Raw genomic sequence first — 19558 nt, 5'->3', positions numbered from 1 at the left:
CCCCCCGGAGGAGCTCTCCATCACTCCCCGCCGCTGCTCTTGCGCTGCTGGCGGCGCGTCCCTCCTCGGAGAGCGAGGTTGCCCGTCGGGGGACAACGCAGCACGTCTGGAGGAACAACCGATGCCGTTTCTGAGCGGTTGCCTCTGCTGCTCGCTCCCCCGTACCTCGGCATCTCTCTGCAGCTGAGGCCGGCAGCGTTTCGGTGCTAAGCGTGCTCTCCTTCCCTGTCCTCTGCCGAGCCGGGGAGCGATCCCTTTGGTAAAGGAGAAAGCTGCAGCTTTAGGGCCTTGCGGGCTGCTGGGGCCCAGGGAAGAGCTGCAGAGAGGTTCTGACAGTTGCGTTTTTGCTTACCCTCGGTGGAAGCACACGGGCCGTTTGGTATCATTGGCTGCGGGGGAGCTGAAGGGCACAGGGAGAAACGTTGCCTCAGGTTTTCTGGTAACTTGGCGGAAAGCAGGAGGCAGCTTTTTTCTGGCCCCTGCAGTCACCGTCAGGGCAGAGGGCTCTCCTCGAGCTGCAGCATCTCTGTTTGTGGAGGCAGTCCTAGGGAGCAGCAGGCCAGGGCAGGCAGCTGGTTTGGTTCTGCTGGCTGAGCAAATACCTCCCTCTCCGAGGAGCACTGGCCCTGGGACCTCGGCTTCTCTACAGAGAGGAAGAAATGCAGCGGTCGGGTGCCTGCCCCTGCTCTCTGTGCGTCAGTTCACGGCCACCCACTGGCCGGACTTTTGCGCTAGAAAAGTGCCGAAACGGTGGCCTTGCTTTTATGGGGTCTCTCCGTAAAGGAAGCCTGCTCTCCTTTGACTTCAGTGGCCGCTGTCTGATGAGCGCTATCTTGGGGCGCTCTCCGTTGCTGGAGACCACAAGGAGGGAGGTTAGCTCTGGAGTGATTCAGCAACATGTGGATATTTGGGTGCTTTTGATCCTGACAGTCTCCAGGTGCACTAGGCTGATGCAGGTAACTTGTTGCCCCTAGGACAGGGCACAGCTGAAATGAGCCCCAGAAGGGTACTGCCCCTTTTTAGTATGGATGGTCTGAAGGCACGAGCTGCATTTAAGGATGGGAGGAGGGATGGCGCCTCCGCGACAGATTTGGGATGTCTGTGTGCTAGCGTTTTGCACCGGGAAGTGCTGGTTTGTTACAAGTTTGCTGCTATGTGGCTCACTGACACTTCAATGTACAATAGCCTTTTGGTTACGATCACTACAGCCAAGCAATCACCTCTGTGGAATCTCCCCCCTCTGCACCCCAAGTTTCTCTCCTGACCCATGAGCATCTGCTGGAAATGCTTTATTCAGCATGGCAGTGAGTAAAACTCTTAGGGATCTCGGGTGTAAAGATCTGAGTTTCCTTCCTGAGAACTGACTGATTCATGAATCCCAGCAAATAGCATCTAATTCAGAGCGGACCAGGAGCTGGCAGGCATTGTAGTCACCTGCTCTCTTGGCTTGATAGTCTAGGATCCAAATGGAGTTGCTCCTTAGTATCTTGGGTAGCTAGGGTGGTCCCTTATGCTTTCTGTCAGCTAAGGTCAGCTTGGTGAGGGTGGCAATGGAACCTCTTTGCTCTACCAGCCCGTCTGGTGGCCATCTGCCCTTGCTCTCATCAGCATCAGTCTGGGTCTCTGTAGATGGAGTGGCATGTGAAAATCAAGGCAGGCATGCTCTGAAGAATGGAGATCTGCTGGGGAGACTGTTCTGGGTTCTGGTCTTGCTTTGCTGCATTTCAGGCTCAGCAGCTCAAAAATCAAACAGCCATGCTGAAATCTCAGTGCTGGCTTCTGTACTTTCTCAGGTGCTGGAGCCTTGCCTCCAAACCCTTAGGCAAGCTGGACTTGGTAGCGGGAGAGGCTTCACCCTTTCCACCTGGCCTGCTAGAACTGGCTGCAAACCACGCTGCCTTCTCTAAAGGATGTGACTCCTCAGGGACAGGAATTCAAGCTCCCTCAGCTGAAATTCCCAGGGTCTGGGACCTGCTGGCCTTGGCAGTCTCCCAGTGTACCAGCAAACTCAAGGCCATTATGTCACATGCTCCTCATAGCTCACTTTTCATGTATGTGGCCTGTGCTGCTGCCTGCAAGAAGATGTGAGGGAATTCTCTTAATTGTTTTCTGGCTTGAAAACAGGCTCCCACTGCTCCACAGTGTGAAGCACTGAGCTTGTTCAGAAGAGGAAATGCAGATCTGCTTACGTGGTCCCGTACATCTACGTTGCCAACCCACACTACGACTGAGGCTGGTAGGAGGCTTAGTAAGCTGTCCGTAAACGTGGCGTGGGCCATGCAGTCTCTGCGAAAGGGATGAGGCCGGGGTGCAGCTGGTGACCTCCGCTGGTGGCCTCCTGGTTCGGAGAGTCACTCATGAGCAGCGTTTTACAAGACATCGGCAGCAGCATTGTTCCCTGGCTTATCCATCTGTAAAAGATCCGCTCGCCCGTTTGCAGCCAGCAGACCCGCGTGCTTTTTCCTTCTTTCCTAGTCTACCGCTGGAGCCACTAGGCCACGCTGCCTCGCATCATGGAGTCAACTTTCCCTTTAGAAGCCAAGTGGTAGCTCGTGCTGAGTCTCACCAGAGTCGTCGCTCTCATCTGACATCAGGGAGTCACCATCACCTCGCGCAGTGGACACGTAAAGGGCACAATCCTTCTTTGAATAGCTGCTGGCCAAGGATGTTGCAAGCAGGGAGCTCCTGGGCAAGTCTAGGAGCCAGGAATATTGAGATCCTCTGATACGGGCTGCCTCCAATGACCTGAGTGCTCTCGTCTTGTCTGTTTACCTGTCTGAAAACTGAGTTGGGGACAGAGATGTCTGTCACGGATGAGGCCAGAGGGAGATCAGGAATACCACAGTGATGGATAGCGCAGCTGAAGCTGTTAACTATCACTCTGCTGCCTGGAGAGGAGACTTACTTGATGCTTATGTGTAGAGGTGTTTGGCACTGCTTGTGCCATAAAATAGCACTGGATGCGACAGTAGCTCCTCTCCCGTGTCTGCTGAGGGACAGTGGGAGGGGGGAATTAGGACATGACCCACATTTCCAGTCCTTGGCAGAGGCAAAGAGCTCCTTTTGCTTAGAGTTTGGTGTGCTTTGTGCTGGACTGTAGGAACTGCTGTCTAACCCCAGTGCAGCTGGAGACCTGCACATTTTGCTGAGCATCTCACGGCATGAATTAGTTTCCATTTCTTGTTTTTTCCTAACCTGGGAATTCGGCAGTCCCAAACCTATTTGTGTCCTGACCCTTACAACCAATTACTCAGTGACCCAAATGTTAGCACAGGTGCCTCTAAATCCCTCAACCATGGAGTCCTGCTTGGAGCTGCTGTGATCCCCTGTGTGCAAAATACTAAAGGTGAAAGCTGAATTCGAAGATGTCTCCGGGAAGAGTTGCTGCCTGTGCAAAGTGTGCAGAGAGAGGGAGAAGATTGTGTACCCAGATAGGCACTAAGCAGGCTGGGTACCCTTTATCTCTTTCAGCTGTGGGAATGTCCCGGTGCGGGCATTGAGGCTCTGCCTTGCGCTCCCTCTTCTCTCAGCTAAAGCACTTCTGAGCGTGAGCTGGGGTAACTGAGAGCAACTTTGAGCTGAGTTTCCAAACAAAACTCCCCAGGAGTAATGGGGAGAGAGGCTTTAATTAGAAAAGACCTCGAGCCTTCCGTGTGCACCAGAGACGATTGATTACAAGCCATTGAGTTGCTGAAAGACACGGACTAGGTCAATGTGCTGAATGCCCTTCTTGCCTGAAGCCAGCACTGTCTCTGTGCTGTAGAGCTGGCAACTGAGTGCAGTTTTCCCTCGTCCTCCCCACCCCCTTGCCGAGGCTCCACATCCTCTCTGGCAGCTTGTCACTTCTCTGCAGATGTCTAGACAGGAGGATTCAGTGCGTGTCAGTTATGCCTAATTCATTAAAAAAACCCAAACCCTATTGAGAGCTGGGGATTCTCAGTCCTGCAGACTCAGCACTGTCTGCGGTGCCCTGTGCTGCCTTGAGGCTAGCTCAGAGCAGATGAATTCCACCGATCGGCAGGAGCAGCGCGCGCCTTGCCCTCCCATCCACAGCAGGGGAGCTTGGAGAATAGAAGGCAGACGTGTGGTCAGGGGCAGTGCTGGCAGCGGGAGCAGAAGAGAGAGAAGTGTTTGGGGCTGAGGTGCGTGCTCCTAACCTCTTCTTGCAGCTCACCCCAGTTGTGTGTTCTTGGCGTGCTCATGTCCTCTGCCGTGTCCGTCAGGAGCTGGCAGAGGGATGCAAGGTGGCCGAGTCCTCAATCTGGCTGTCTGAAACTGCCAGCTTCCTAATTCTACTGTCCCTCCTGCCACCTCTGAAGGCAGAGCTCGTGCCAGGAGTGACAGCTCCCCTTGCCACGTTAAGTCACATTTCCATCAATATTTGCAGTCCTGGCCTCTGTATAGGTGCAGCTGTAAATCAGCCATCACAGTAGCAATGACTGGACCCGCAGTCCAGAGCATCTAGTTCACTTGCTGGTCCTGAACTATTAGGTCCCTCTGCTTCCTCACACTTGCTGGATCTTCTAGGCTGAACACACAAGTAACCTTATATTAAAAAGACTGAACGTGAGCTGCTGCACACTGTCAGTGTCTGTTTGAATTCCCTGGAGGCAGGTAAAGTGTTACAGGGGCTGAGAAGGGACCGAACCCCAAAGTGTTGTATTGAGGGGGACAGAGTTTTCTGTCTGTATCAGTGACACTAATGTGACAGGTCCTGGTGGGGACAATTGCCTAGATTTAGTGCCTGCTTTGCATCTGAGTCCTGGGCATACACAGCTGGATGATTTCCAACCCTCTTTGATTGTGTTTATTGTGGGGAAGGGAGCAGGAAAGGTAGGAATGCAATATATTTTGTAATGGGCAGTGCCAGGCCCTCTGAAAGAAGCAAGAATTTGGGATACCCAAGTTTGAGGTGTAAGGGCAGGTAGTGTATATCTGCTGTAGCTTGTGAAAACAGCCCCGGCGTCTTAGACATGCCTACTGCAAGAGGATTACTGATGCAAAAATACTCCTAGTCATCTGGTAGTTTAAAGTTTCTCTTTAAACGTGGGCTTCAGAGCCATGGACAGGGTTCAACAAAAGGGATAGCTCAGCCAAATTAACGGGGCTTCCACAAAGCAGTAAGGAAGGTGAAAATTTGCAGGCCTGCAGTGTACTCAGCTGCATCTCGGGATGCTGGTACGAGCTGTATTAGCTGTCTTACTTTGCAACAGCACAACAGCAGCTATTGTTACTGCCGGCTCAGCTGTTTGTGTCCCTTGACTGTTGAAGGGAAGGAAGAGAACACAGGAGCACATCTTCTTCCCAGCCCTGCTCCTAGGAGGAAAGGAGCTACTTGTGCTTGCGTGCACACCCTCACAGCTGGGCAGGGGCTTGCCCGTGCCCCCCTAGGCTGCCCCGGTCTAGTTCTGCCCTGAGCTTTAATGTGTGTTGCGTGTTTCAGTTCTTTGGGAGAATGCTGAACTGCAGGAAGCTGCATACTGGCAAATGGCCTGTGACTCCTCTCAGAGGGGTTAAAAATAAGAATTCTGATTTCTGGTGTAGGGGAGATGGAGATGCATTTGGAAGCAGCGATTCCTGCCTGTGACTCCAGTGTCAAGCTCCTTCTTCCCCAGGGGTCCGTGCTGTTGCTCTGCCCCAGGCTGAGTTTTGCTGTGCTGTTGTGGAGGGCACTGCTTTGGCTCTGCCGCTTGGAGTGGAGATCTGAAGCTGCTGGCCACAAGAGTAGCACTGCCAGCAGCCCCTTCCTGCCTGGGGACAGAGCCAGAGGAGGGCTGTCGGCAAAAAAAAGACTTTGTGCCTGGGAGATGGACCCCCAACGCCAAGGAAGGGGAGGAACCACTCCTCCGAAAGGGAAACTGGCAACATGGTGCCACCTTATTGACCTAGTTTGTGCTGCCCTCTGCTCTGTTAGTGCCGTGACACACTGGGGTAGAGGTGAGTGCCAGCGAGGACTTAACGTCTTATCCTGAAGGTCTAGTGGCAGCACTTCTGTGGGAGATGCAGTGCTGTGCACGAAACAGGTCTTTGTAGCTGATTTATCAGAAAAGAGGTGCTGGGATATCAACATAGGGATAGGGCACACGTGGAAGTGATGGATTTAAGCATGATTGTATGTCAGACCTTAGGGCATGTCATGCCTTAGAGTAGGGGATGTCACCTTATCCACAGCAAAGACTTGTCCCCAACATCTGACCAGCTGTACAGGATGTGTCTTTGCAGTCTCCCAGCTAGCCTGGCGGACACAAAATCTCCATCCAGGCTGTCAACAAAAAGCCATTCTCCAGGGCCTTCCTGGGGAAAGGGCAGGCTCTGAACTTTCCCCTGGAGGATACTCTGTTCCCTGTTTATTGCTCAGCATGCTTCTTTTCACTCTCATCAAAATATGTTTTTTTGTGCAAAGAGAACAGACCTCCCTTTGGGCAGGGATCATTTGCATTAATTAACAGAGCTGCTATGCACGGCCACGCTCTGTCGCATAGGAGCCAAACAAACGCCTTCTTTTTTTTGTCATAACCTAAGAGTTATTACAAGTCAGCCACCGCATCCATTATAGCCGATGCGTAACACGTGCATTCATGCTGCTGCATGCTCCACAAAAGTGGGCTTGTATTTACTTCCCCCCGCTGGAGCTCTGGACACTGCTTTACTGTCTCTTGTGGTCCAGGCACTGTTCCCCATTAATTATATCTTAGTGGTGCTCATAGACCTTCATTTCCTGGGAATGAAGTTTTACAGGAAATAAGGAATATTCAGCGCTGCCAGTGAGGCACGGTTCAGTTCAGGCACAGGGAGCAGCACAAGCAGCAGTGGGGTGTCCTTTCCCTTTTTCCCCACCGATTATATTCTGACCCGTTAAAGCAAAAGAGCTCTGATGGGAAGAAGTTATTGCAGAGCAGAGGGGACCCTGGGAAGTGGGACTGAAGGGGCTGTACCCACTGCAAGCCTTGGGCCAGACCCGTGCCAGCGCTGCCTGCACTTCAGGATGGAGACCTTTTCCCAAGGTGGCTGGTGGGCGGGTGAGCTGCTTTCCAGGGGAGGGATTGCTGAGGCTGTAGTGCGGCTGTAGCAAAAATCCATCAAGCAGAGTTGGTTCAGGCTGCCTGCAGCTGTGGGTCAAGTCAGCTGTGGACTGTGCCCCGGTGCAGGGATGCTCTTGGGAGCCCACTGGCAGTGCAGTGGCTGGGAGGGTGTCTCCCTCTGGCCCTGCTCCCTGCTCGGTCACGTCAGAGACCGAGTGACACAGCAGTGGTGTAGCTCAGGGTGCTGCACAGTGGCGTGGGCAAGGGAGGCACCCGTGGTGTTTCAGTCAAGCTCTTCAGAGCTGTGTGAGGTGCATGCCAGCCCTCGCTGGTGACAGCAGGGGGGTGTGGATGGAGAGGGGAGTGAGCAATAGCTGGTCTCTACCTCTTGGCCATGGGAATCATTGCAAGGAAAGATAATGTCACCCTTGTCACTCTCTGCATTTGTACTTGCCCAGAGTTGTGCAATGACTCAGTGGCAGGGCTGGGAAGAGAGCCCAGCACTTCCGACCCTCTTTAGAAATGCATTTGATTACTGTGATGCCAATGCATCGGCTACAGCAACCTTCAGTCTGTTGTGCCCTCTATGTCTCTCCCCTGACCGCTGGAGCCGAGTTGTGTGCGCTACCCCCTGCCTGGCCGGGGTGGCAAACCTTTCCTCACCACTCTCCAAGACTGCAATGAGAAGCAGTCCCATCTTCTCCCTGCTCCTCTGTCCTGTCCTGTGTTGTCCCCCCTTGGTCCTCCCACTGCTGTGGAGCTGGGAGCTCCCATCCTTTGCTAGCAGCGCCCAGGAGGGGCGAGGCGAGTGGTCTCAATTAGATCTGGGGCATGACTTAAATACTGATAGGGAGAAGTATGCTCAGCAGCGTATTAAAAAGATAAACCAGCTCGAGCAGATCAGGAATACCCTCAGGCTTGCAGCTGGGGGGGGAAATAAAGGCAAGAAAGCACTGTCTGTTCTCTTCCACTACACCAGGTCTGGGAAAGGAGCTCCTGAGCACAGGAAGAGATGCTAATAATTATAAACCGCCTTCATGTGGGCACCTCTCATCCAGCAGTGTCCACGCATGTGAAGTAACGTGCTGAGGGTGTCCTAGGGATGTTGCAGCTTTCTGGAAAGCTCAGCTGAGGGGTGTGGGAGGAGAAGGCCAGTTAACTCATGGGCTCTTCTTTCCTGTCCAGGGCACAATGGCATCCTGCTCTCATTGCTGGAAAGCATCAACAGGCATTGCCTTTGTTGTGTGCCCATGAGTCTTCCCCGCTGACAGAGAGATGAGGAATCTCATATCACGCGGGATGATACAAATAGAAGAGGGCATTGCAGGCTTCTCTCCTGCTCAGGAAAGATGTTTATTCATCTTTTTTCCTCCTCCAGACTCTAGTACGTGATGCAATTGCTATTTAAAAATGAATAGATGGCTGCATCCGTGGCTGAACAGGCACAGCATGGTGGGTTTCTATTTTTAGGCTCAGAATGGCTGGCGACGTGTAGGTGTCGTGAGGAGCACAGAGGCTGAGGGGATTCTCTCGCCACAGGGATGCGGGGGCAGGCGCACGAGTGCAGCACATGGGCTTTTTTTCTTCAAGCTGCCTTTTTCTCCTGCTCCCTCCCCTTCTTCCTCCTGCTGCTCAGTCATTCTCTCTTCACTCCCCCACCTTTTCTTCGGGTGCTGCTGGCAGGGAGACAGTCAAACACCTTTTGAAACACCATGAGCAGCCTAGATGCAGACAGCATGGAAAGAGAAAACATCTTTGCACAAATAAATGCCCTTATTCTTTGATTAGGCAATTTTTGTTTTCTGCAAGCTGATCAAGTTTATACTCCTGCTCCCTGCCTGGGCTGTCCTGCTCCACACTCGGTGGCATGTACATGTACGTGCAGACTGAGTTCTACATCGGGTCCCAGCCACCCGATCAGCATCTCTGTTCTTTGCTGTCTCTCCCTCCTGTCAGCCTTGTCAAAAAAAACCTACCTGAAGTTCAAAGTTACCTCTTGGAAGGACAGCCAGGGTCTCAGCCGGGGCTGCTTCCAGGGAGATCTAGGGGCTCTGTTTTGCCCAAAGTGCCTGCTAGGCTAGCGCAGGAACAGGAGGCTGCGGTGCTGGAGCCTCCGTGTGCAGTTTGGTGCAGCCTTGAGGCTGTGGTGAGGTTGGACGTGCCTGGGTAGAGGATGCTGGAGGGAAGTGGAGATCAGGATCCTGTTCCCTAACTGACCACCTGGGAATCCCCAGCCTCTGTCCGAAAAGAGGCCTGAAATACAAAATGGCAGGAAGAGTCGAATCCTAGGTCTGCAGGATTCTGTACTGGGACTGTAGAGCTCTGTGCTGCAATCACCTTTGCCCTCCCCCTTATCCTGAATTGTGTGGGCACAGGAAAGAAGCAGCTCTCTGAGCTTAACTTTTGAAGGCAGGTGTGTGCATTACAAATCTCCTACCATCTTCTGGAAACTGGAAAGGGACAGCCACCACTCGAAGAGCTGTGGTCCATAACATCACTCTTGCCTTTTAGGATATGGGATTCCCTGGTTATTTTTTGTTTAGGCTAATCAGGGTTGTCACGTTCGCTGTCTCTAGCAGTCTATTTAAGCTGTGTTTGATCAATGCAAGACTGGCATGCCTGGTGAGACTTCTAAGATCAATGCTTCTGCTGACATTGCATGGAAAAGCACCTTGTTAGGCGGATTTGGAGATGGTGCAACTTCAAGGAAAAACCAGTGTGAGCACATATGTTGTAGAGCAGTACCCTTCTGAAGGCAGATAAGGAGGATATCGATCCAGGGATGAACACAGCTGGGAAGCAGAGTCTCAGCATTGCTTTGCATTACTTGTGTTCTTCCAGGGACTGTCTCCTCCCCGTCGCTGGTTTACGAGCAGGATGATGTTTCCCTGCCAGGGGCTGGTTAGACAGGAGCTGTTCTTGCGCAGGGTGTTTGAGCAGTGGTGGGCATACTTCGAGGCTATGGGAATCGTCTGGGGCTAGAGCCAGATTACTGGCTGGGTAATGCTTTGGTTTTCTCCCGTGTCAGTGCTGCTGAGAAGGGAAAGCCCACCATCTACCACCTGCAGCCATGGAAGGGGGTGTGCAGCTCCTCAACCGCGACGGCCACAGCATCTCCCACAACTCCAAGCGGCACTATCACGATGCCTTCGTGTGCATGAACCGCATGCGTCAGCGTGGGCTGCTCTGCGACATTGTGCTCCACGTGGGCACCAAGGAGATCAAGGCCCACAAGGTGGTGCTGGCGTCCTGCAGCCCGTACTTCCACGCCATGTTCACAAGCAAGTAGTGTCCTCTCTTCCCCATGGCCAGGGTCTCCCTGCTCTTTAAACCCTCTCTTCCCTGCAAACCCCTCCCCTTTCTGTCCTGCTCCGTATTCTCACTGCCCTACCCTACGGAAATATGATGCCTGTATAGCATCTCTGAGTGAGTGCAGTAATGTTCCTCATTTCGCTCCCTTCCATGAAGCCCTTCACCCGTAACCCCCTGCACAGGTATCTTGAAGCCCACCCTGCAGACATGGACCCCATTCCCTAGAGTATACTGCTGCTCCTCCTTGCTAAGAGGTGGGCAGGAGACCTTTCTGGGCTGTGGAGGTGGATGCGGCTTGTTCCATGCATGGTCAAGTCTGCCTGAGGGGAAACAATCCTGCTGTGGGACTTTGTTCATGTCTAGTATCTGTGTTGCCCCAGATGAGATGAGTGAGAGCCGCCAGACCCACGTGACGCTGCACGACATTGACCCACAGGCCCTGGAGCAGCTGGTGCAATACGCTTACACGGCTGAGATTGTGGTGGGCGAGGGGAATGTGCAGGTAGGAGCTTCCCCCCAAATCTCTCTTCTCCACAAAACCGTTCTGTACGAGACTTACCTCCTGGGGGCTCTTCTCTCCCTCTGCTCAGCACTTTCAGCTGTTGTTCTGTGATGGCACCTGCCTCTAGCAGCGGTCAGGGAGTTCGTCTGCTCCCCTGTGCCCAGAGGTGTGGCTCCTGTGGCGGCCGTGGCAGGGAATGGCTCCTCAAAGCACTATGCAGTGGCCAGGTCTAGTTCTCAGCATCTGCCATTCTCCTGCCATTTCTTGGCACTGTGGGGAGTTACGGGTGTCCTTCTCAGCTCTTCTTTATCTCAGTCCTGTTGGAAACAAAGAATGCTTTGTCTTCTATGTGCTTGTGTGCCTGAAGGTGTTCAGTAAGCCTGTTCTGTTGTTGACTTGCAGCGAGACGTGGGTGAAAATGGTTTCCTTGCCCTGGAAACTCTCTTTTCCCCCATTCTTTTCCACTGCCAGACACTTCTTCCTGCTGCCAGCCTGCTTCAGCTCAATGGTGTGCGGGATGCTTGCTGCAAGTTCCTACTCAGCCAGCTCGACCCATCCAACTGCTTGGGGATCCGGGGTTTTGCTGACACGCACTCCTGCAGTGACCTCCTCAAGTCTGCACACAAGTATGTCCTCCAACACTTCGTGGAGGTGTCCAAGACAGAGGAGTTCATGTTGCTGCCTCTTAAACAGGTGAGGTTCTGATGGGAGTGTGAAGGTATGGGTGTGGCAAGGCTTTTTGTCCTCAGTCCTGAAAGGCACAGTGTGCATGTCAAGAGCCCAAGGAACCTGCGCTGAGGGGACAGGGTTTGGCAGGGGAACGTACCCAGATTCTATACTTTGGTCCTCTCTGTTCAATGGAGAGACAGTACATGGGAAGAGTGCTGTCAGAGAGCGAGCTTAATCCCATGTGAAATAGGGATGGGAGGGTAGCATGGAGAATAATCGCTGTCGCTGGTGCTTGCCACATGAGCTCTGAGCACACTGCCCTCTGGGAGCACAGGCCAAGGAATAAGTCCTGGCTGCCCTGGTCACGCAGCTGTGATGTTTAATTCAGAGCCTAGCTAATGTTTCCTGCTGCTTTTCATGTGGTGCCAGTATGGCCCCTGGCTCACCACTGCCGGCAGGGTGCTGTGCTGTACCCTGGCCAGCAGGCATTCCCAATCCTTGCTCTGCATCACCCGACCCTGTGTGGTGTCCCTCACCAGGATACAGACACTTCCCTTCACCCATTCTTGGGGCAGTGGGGTGCGTGGCAGCAAGAGGAGGGTATGTATCTCCACTTGCTCCAGCTCCATCGTCCTTGGCAGGTGAAGTGAGTGTGCTGGGAACAGCCAGGGCATCTGGCTCTATCCCATGAAATATTGAAGGGACGCGTGCTAGCAGTCGTGTGCCTGATCTCACTGATGTTGATTGGAAGTGTCAGGCATTGCAGCAGCTTCAGACACAGAAGGGGGGTAATGAGCCAAGGAGGATGATTGAGGGCAGAGCTGTCCACACCAGTGCTGCAAGGAGAGGGGAGGCACATCTGCACCTGCCTGGTTTGGGGGACTCGGTTGCTCTTTGGATCCTTCCACATCCAGTGAGAGAGAGTAGTTGTACACCAGCATCTACAGGAGACAGGGGCTCTACCTCTGGCAGTGCTGTTCTGCTGGGCCAGTTACCTGGGTGTGTGAACGTGTCCTTTCCTTCCAAACCATACCAACCGACACTTGCCCTTTCCACCCCGCTCTGCAGGTGCTGGACCTCATTTCTAGTGACAGCCTCAACGTGCCATCAGAGGAGGAGGTGTACCGGGCTGTGCTCAGTTGGGTCAAACATGATGTGGACAGCAGAAGACAGCATGTCCCCAGAGTGAGTCTGCTGGGGAAGGTGACCTGGTTCTACCCACCAGCTCTGAGTGCCTGGTCAGGGTGGATACACAGTTGAAGGAAGCTGCGGGGTGGCCAGAGGGCAGGGACAGCAGGTCCCTGCCGTACCACTTCCAGTCCAAGCATAGATGAGGGTGTTGCCGAGAAAGTTCAGTCTCCCAGAGTGAAGTCCAAACTATAGACAAACCTGAGGGGCATGCCCTGTCTGACCCCTGGCAGCTTGGGCCACGGAGCTCTGGGGAGGGTGTGGGCAGCAGGAGAGGTCAGCCCTGCCTGCAGCCTTCCTGAGCTTTCACGTGCATCCTCAAACAAAAAGCTCAGGCAAATTTGAGCAGGGACTTCTTCTAACTCATGCTTTTGTCTTTCTGCATCTGCACCTTGGAGCGTGGATCTGCGAGCCTCCTGCCTGCCAAAGGTGCAACTGGAGAAGGACATGGTTAAGCCCTTTCCTGCGGGGCTGCCAGTGCTTGGCACAGCGTGGGCACCCTCTCACGCGTGCAGCCTCGCACTGCAGTAGAGGCTGTCGGTGCCTCCAGCAGCCCCGGCTTCCTGTCATCTTGCCGCTCTCGTGCTTCCAGGCAGGCAGCGGGTAGGAGCAGCGGGAGGAAGCCTCCCTAGGTGTCCTCCCGAAGGCTGGGGCTGAGATGGGGCAGCATGAGGAAGACTCTGTCTGAGGGTTTCCCCTGGGTTTCCACCTACCCCAGGGTTTGACCCTACAGAAGTTCTGTCTCCACCTTTGCTGGCTGTGTGCACTCAGACATCCCTCCTGTGGGCAGCACAGGCAGCACGGGGCACGCTGGGCAGAGGGAGGTGGTGTCTGGGCTCTGCAGCCCTGCAGCGAGGATCGTTCCTTGTAGCACGAGTGCTGGAAGAGGACGTGGGTACTGGCAGAGGGCAGGCTGGGGATCTGGGGTGGCTATGGGACGTGTCACGGCCAGGCTGAGGGCTCCTGGCTCTGCAGAGACCTTAAGGCTGAATTGCTGCATGTGCTTTGGTGCCCTTTGTCACCGGGTGCCTGTCCTGCCAAACGAGCAGGATGACATCTCCAGGTGGAGTCAGCCTTGCCAGGGTCCCTGGGGTTTATAGGGGAGATGTGGGGGCAGCACTGGGATGAACCCTTCTCACTCCGCCGATGGGGGTGCAACTCCTCTCCCCCCAGCTTATGAAGTGCGTGCGGCTGCCCCTGCTGAGCCGGGACTTCCTCATGAGCAACGTGGACACAGAGCTGCTGGTACGGCATCACTCGGAGTGCAAGGACCTGCTGATCGAAGCCCTCAAGTACCACCTCATGCCGGAGCAGAGAGGCGTCCTTAGCAACAGCAGGACGAGGCCGCGGCGCTGCGAGGGGGCCAGCACTGTGCTCTTTGCTGTGGGTAAGGCCCCGCCACACGCTCACGTAGATGCGAACCCCTTCCCAGGGCCTTGGACTGTTGTTTGCTCTGTTTGCCATCCCCTGCGCAGGTGGGGGGAGCCTGTTCGCCATCCATGGGGACTGCGAGGCCTATGACACACGGACAGACCGGTGGCACATGGTGGCCTCCATGTCGACTCGCAGGGCCAGAGTGGGCGTTGCTGCCATTGGGAACAAGCTGTATGCTGTGGGCGGGTAAGGAGGGCACGGGAGCCGTGCGCAGGGAGCTGGCAGGGATGCCACCGGCAGCCTCTGAAAGGAGCCGACGGTGAGAGCGGCATAGAGCTGCTCTGGGAGCAGAGATGGCCGGCAGAGCCTCCCAGGGCCACCCTCCGGATGAAGCAATCCGGTATCTCTGGGTTGCTAACTGCAGGAGTAGCAACTGAAAGCTACTTTGCTGCCCCTGCAGTTCCGAGCAGTGAATTTGCTGGCTCTCTGTTTGGTGGCGGCTACGTCCTGGACTTGGTGCTTTTTCCTCCCATTTGCCGTAGCCCTGTGCTGCAGGCTGTTAAGAGCCTGCTAACTCCCCAGCCCACATCTGCCCTAGTGTGGGGGGGCCCTCTGAGACCTGCTTTCTTTGCAGACGACCAGGAGAGCTCAGCTAAGGGCGCTGCACTTTCAGCAGGTGCTTTAGTGCGCTCTGTCTTGAGGAGGCTGGGCAGGGGGGAGAGGGGAGGGGTGGTGACAGGGACCCAAGGCTCTTGGTCAGCTCCAGAGCTGTAGGACCAGCCCACAGCCTCACCTGCAATCCAGGCTTCCCAGCTCTTACATGTTCTCCCTTTTTCTCCCTACAGCTACGATGGGACCTCTGATTTAGCCACAGTGGAGTCCTACGATCCTGTCACCAATTCCTGGCAACCCGAGGTGTCCATGGGCACCAGGAGGAGCTGCCTGGGTGTAGCAGCGCTTCACGGGCTTCTCTATGCTGCTGGGGGGTACGATGGGGCCTCGTGCCTGAACAGGTAGGGGATTGCCTTGCTACAGGCTTCTCCACTGCTCTTGCATGCACTTGGCGCTGGGTGCCTGGGGAGCCCACAAGGCCTGCTCCTGACAGACGGACTGGCCCCAGAGTAGATGTCTTGCAATCCAGCTCTGTCTTCCAGTGTCTTTGGCGCAGGCAAAGTTTCTTCAGGGGGAAAAAACATTTTGTAGCCCTGTGCCACAACAGAACATAGCCTTTGTCAGTTCTTCCCTCCATTTTCCCTGTCTATTCCCAAGCTTCCTTGGGAGCTGCCCCTGAGGGCCTGTGTCAAAGAGCTTTGACCTGGGCTTTGCCAGTGTCACACCTTATGTTCCTGTGTCCCTGCCTGCTGCAGCGCAGAGCGGTACGACCCTCTGACAGGCACCTGGACATCCATCGCTGCCATGAGCACCAGGAGACGCTACGTCCGGGTGGCAACGCTAGGTGGGTGATGGCATGAGGACCTGACTGACTTCTGTGCAGACTCTCTCTTGCGTTTCTGGTGGTTCCTTTTGATGTTCTTCTGTTCTAATTCCTGCCCCTTCTTCCTAGATCCCTAGCTGTGAGTCTGGGTAGCCCAGCCATTCCTCTGCCATGTCCTGACATGCTCCCTGCCTCTGCCCTCCTCCTCAGTCTCCTTAGTAGTTGCGTTTCATCACATTCTCCTTAGGGGACCCACAACTTGTTCCTCAGCTCCTTTGTGCCTTTTCTACTTTGGAGCAAGAGGGCTGGCTGTGGATGATCACCTATCCCTGGAAAGGAAGAGACAACCTTATTACTCCTTCATTATGAAAGCAGGACAGTCCTTTTACTGATGATCCAAGCAGTAGTGCCGGGTCAAAACTGTCTCTACCAGGGGTGTCACAACATTAGGTGCAATGATGTGATGTCTCCTGACTCCATTGAATGAGTTCTGTCCTTAAGGAGGATGCAGCGTGAGAATTGGCCACTTCATTGTTTAGTGCAGCTATAGGGTTAATGCAAGTACCACCCTCCACCCTAGCAGGTGCTGGACCTCCCTGGGGATGCCAGGGTAGCATGCTGCTCCCCACCGTCCCAGGAACTGCTGTGCCGTGTCCCTGTGGTGCCTCTCCCCTGCCCTGTTCTCTGTTTCAGCTCTCGGTGCCGACTCAGAGGTTCCCTCCCCTCCATCACCAGCTCATACTCTCCGCCTGCCACGGCCTTTATTGGCGTTCCCCTGCTCCAGCCTCTGCTGCTAAAAATAACCCATTGCTCTGGCGGGGAGCACTTACAGCTCCCATAATGAGGAGGTCAAGAAGCGGCAGGCGAACAAGCTCTTTGGGAAGCTTGCAGTGTGGCAGAGAAATTGCCTGATGAATATTTCACAGTGCTCCATGCTGCAAGGGGAGGGGGAGCTGGGGGAGCCCTGCTGAGAGGAGCTTGGCTGCCTGGGGAGCGGGAGGCACTGCGGCTCAGCTGATACCTATAGGGGCACCCTGTGCAAGAGTTGTGGGAGGCTGTGCTGGGACTGGGGTCATGCTCTTTAGCTAACTCCTGTGCATGTGTGACTGTCTTTGCAGAAGGCAACCTCTATGCTGTCGGGGGATATGACAGCTCATCCCACTTAGCCACGGTAGAAAAGTATGAGCCTCAGGTAATACAAGAGAGAGCATGCCTGGTAACCCTTTTCCTTCTCCCCTCCTGATGGGTGCCTGAAAGAGCCCTGCAGAAAGCTGAGGGCCACACAAGTTGCTAGAGAACTTAGCAGACAGTGAGAGATCAGCTGTGTGTGGTCTCTTAGCAAACCGCTGCTATAGCTTAAGACGTGACCACTTCCTAGCAGAGTATTGCAGCAGCAGTGGAGCAGAAGGTGTGCCCACAGGAGCCTGCGCAGCACGGACCTGCCTGCCTCCTTGGAGACTTAAGCCACCATGCGTGACTATGAGATGGAGTGGGTATCAGCCCCCTCCCCAGCTCTTCTGCAGGGGCAGAGTATCTGGGGTGCAGTCCAGAGCAAAATGAGCCAAAGCTCATCCGTGCAGGCTCCAAGATATCTCTTTGAGGTTTTCAACCACCAGAACACTCTCTATGCCCATTGCCTGTAGGCCAGCTCAAGTTCTCTAGGAAAAACAGTTCTTGTTCCTGCCCTGAGCTGTTTCCAGCTTCCAGCTGAGGTCCTTGCTGCACGCACATCCAGAGCGGTTAGCGGGGATTGTGGCAGGCTGGGGACATGTGTTGGGCCTGGGGTCTCACAGCTCTGTTCGAGCAGGCTAGATCACTGCAAAAAGATCAAAGAGAAGGTCCTGGGGTTTTTTCATGAGCTGTAAAGCCACAGTCGTGACTTGTACAGATTTGAAATAGATACAGCTCAACCCCCGTGACTGGGCTGGGATTCAGCTGTGACGTGACTGGTGGCCTGGCACAGAGATCCCGGTGCTCAGGCCCCTGGGATGGCAGGACTCCGGCCAGCTGCGGCTGTGCTTTCCTGAGCCAGTCGGCAGAGGTCTCCCCTGGGGCCTGCAGCTCTTCCTGCAGGAGAGTTGAAGGGAAAGAACTGGGGTCCCCCCAAAAGTCTTTTCAGGGGAGGACCGTTATGTCAGGAGCTGCGTGGTTAGAACAGGACTAATATCACAGGACTGGGTTGGCAGGGGTACACTGAAAATGACTTGTACATCTGGCTGACAAACAAACGTTGCCTCTTCCCAGATCAACACCTGGACGCCCATTGCCAATATGCTAAGCCGCCGGAGCAGCGCAGGAGTGGCCGTGCTGGAGGGGATGCTCTACGTGGCTGGCGGCAATGATGGGACCAGCTGCCTTAACTCTGTTGAGCGCTACAACCCCAAAACCAACACATGGGAGAGCGTGGCGCCCATGAACATCCGTAGGTAAGGAGCTCTGCCCCCGCCACACTCCCGAGCTGCAGGGGAGCCTCAGCCGCTGCAGTCAGGAACGGGGATCCCATCTCACAGAGAGCCTTGCCTTGCTTGGCACTGCAAACCGTAAAATGCAGACCATGCCCCAGGGCCTGGCTTAACGCTGCGGTTGGCTGGCTCTGTGCTGCTTGCACAAAGGCAGCCCACGCTCCCTGCTGCACTGCGAGGGACTGGCGCGTGTGTGCCAGGAGGGCAGAGCAGGGATGTTCTGCAGCAGGCGTTTCTGCAGAGGGATTTATTCTCAGCAGTCTGTGTGGCTGTAAAGAACCAGGTGGTATAGCTGGCTGAGGCCATGTAGGAGGTGTTGCTGGGCTGCGGGGAGGATTTAAGGCTTGGAAGTCCAAGGATTTTAGGCTCCTCGGGCCTGTTATTTAGAGGTGGCACTTCTGCAGTGGGAGGAGGGTATCAGAGTGAAGAGGAAGATCTGAGGCTCTATACTGCACTCTGCCACTGACTGACTGACTGAGCCCCAGTAATTCATTTTCATTGGGTATTTGTGAGGCTGGGCACTCCTTTTTGTGGGGTGACAGAGCTCTGGCCAGCTCATCTGAGGTGCTGAGCTCCCCTACACCCCACATACGCTGCGTTCAAGCCTCACACCCCTGTGGTCTCTGCATGGTCATTCCAGGAGCACCCACGACCTGGTGGCCATGGATGGGTGGCTGTACGCAGTGGGTGGCAATGATGGGAGCTCCAGCCTAAACTCCATCGAGAAGTACAACCCCCGTACCAACAAGTGGGTAGCAGCCTCGTGCATGTTCACACGCCGGAGCAGCGTGGGGGTGGCTGTGCTGGAACTCCTCAACTTCCCACCCCCTTCCTCGCCCACCCTGTCAGTGTCTTCGACGAGCCTTTGACAAAGAATCAGGACCTACCTTACCTCAAGGGGACAGGGGCGCCTGGCGGAGCGCTAGGCCAGCGTGGCCCGCCCCACGGGGCAGCCGGTCGCTGTAGGAGGAGAGCGAAGGTACCGGCTGCTGCCTCCAGCCCCAGCACTCCTGCGAACGCCCGGAGCCATCCCCACTCTTGGTGCACACATCGGATCAGCACGACCACAGCAGTTAGAAATGTGCTTCCTGGATGAGCACCCTCCTTCTAGAGGGCGAGGGGAGGGGGTGCTCTCTGCTCCGTTCAGACTCATCTCACCACTCACCCAAAGGGCGTATATTTTCTTTGGGGAGGGGAAACTTTAAACCATTGCTGCTTCTTGGATTCACGTGATCCAGCTGGTGCCACACATACGAGCACAGCCAGCCTTGGAGGCTTCCAGGAGTCCTGTGGGGTGGCAGAGGTGGACAGCACTCCTCCCAAGGACATGGCTGAATGTGCAGCCGTTCCTCTGAATGTCACTGTAGCCAAACTCTTTACCAAGCCTATTGTGCACTGTTAAAGACTCTGAGGCCACTGTATGGTTCTCAATGGTGTCTAATTGATGCCTTAAAATACACAAACGAAAGAAGCCCAGCTAAGGGACAGGGCCTGGAGGAGGTGAGGTTTGGAGACAAAACTGGATGCAGCATCCTGAACCCTCCAGTGTTTCCATACTCAGCTGGCCCCACCTCATTCAGTAAGATCCCAGCTG

At 54.8% G+C, this 19558-nt stretch overlaps 2 protein-coding genes across 2 annotated transcripts in view; one reads left to right on the top strand and one right to left on the bottom strand.

Moving 5' to 3' along the window:
* NOC2L (nucleolar complex associated 2 homolog (S. cerevisiae)) overlaps positions 1–173 on the bottom strand; it is a 55117-nt gene extending 54944 nt beyond the window's left edge. Inside the window, exon 1 of the mRNA XM_009325268.1 lies at positions 166–173. Coding sequence (XP_009323543.1) covers positions 166–173 — 8 coding nt within the window. The remainder of the gene's footprint in view (positions 1–165) is intronic.
* Positions 174–10092: 9919 nt separating this feature from the next.
* On the top strand, positions 10093–18833 carry KLHL17 (kelch-like family member 17). Its single transcript, XM_009325183.1, has 11 exons — positions 10093–10303; positions 10715–10836; positions 11308–11529; positions 12574–12690; positions 13867–14080; positions 14169–14313; positions 14913–15080; positions 15435–15523; positions 16621–16694; positions 17747–17928; positions 18605–18833. The coding sequence occupies exons 1-11, from the start codon at positions 10093–10095 to the stop codon at positions 18831–18833; spliced, it is 1773 nt and encodes a 590-aa protein (XP_009323458.1).
* The last annotated feature ends 725 nt before the right edge of the window (positions 18834–19558 follow it).

The sequence above is a fragment of the Pygoscelis adeliae genome, unplaced genomic scaffold, assembly GCF_000699105.1.
Source record: "Pygoscelis adeliae isolate BGI_AS28 unplaced genomic scaffold, ASM69910v1 Scaffold36, whole genome shotgun sequence".
In the NCBI taxonomy this organism is placed as follows: domain Eukaryota; kingdom Metazoa; phylum Chordata; class Aves; order Sphenisciformes; family Spheniscidae; genus Pygoscelis; species Pygoscelis adeliae.
Note: the sequence above shows the minus strand (reverse complement) of the source record. Positions and strands in the feature narration are given on the sequence as shown.

Coding starts and splice junctions, on each gene's coding strand:
- KLHL17 (XM_009325183.1), top strand. CDS start 10,093: ATGGAAGGGGGTGTGCAGCTCCTCAACCGCGACGGCCACAGCATCTCC. Junction 10,837..11,307: donor TGGGCGAGGGGAATGTGCAG/GTAGGAGCTTCC, acceptor TTCCACTGCCAG/ACACTTCTTCCTGCTGCCAG. Junction 14,314..14,912: donor AAGCTGTATGCTGTGGGCGG/GTAAGGAGGGCA, acceptor TTCTCCCTACAG/CTACGATGGGACCTCTGATT.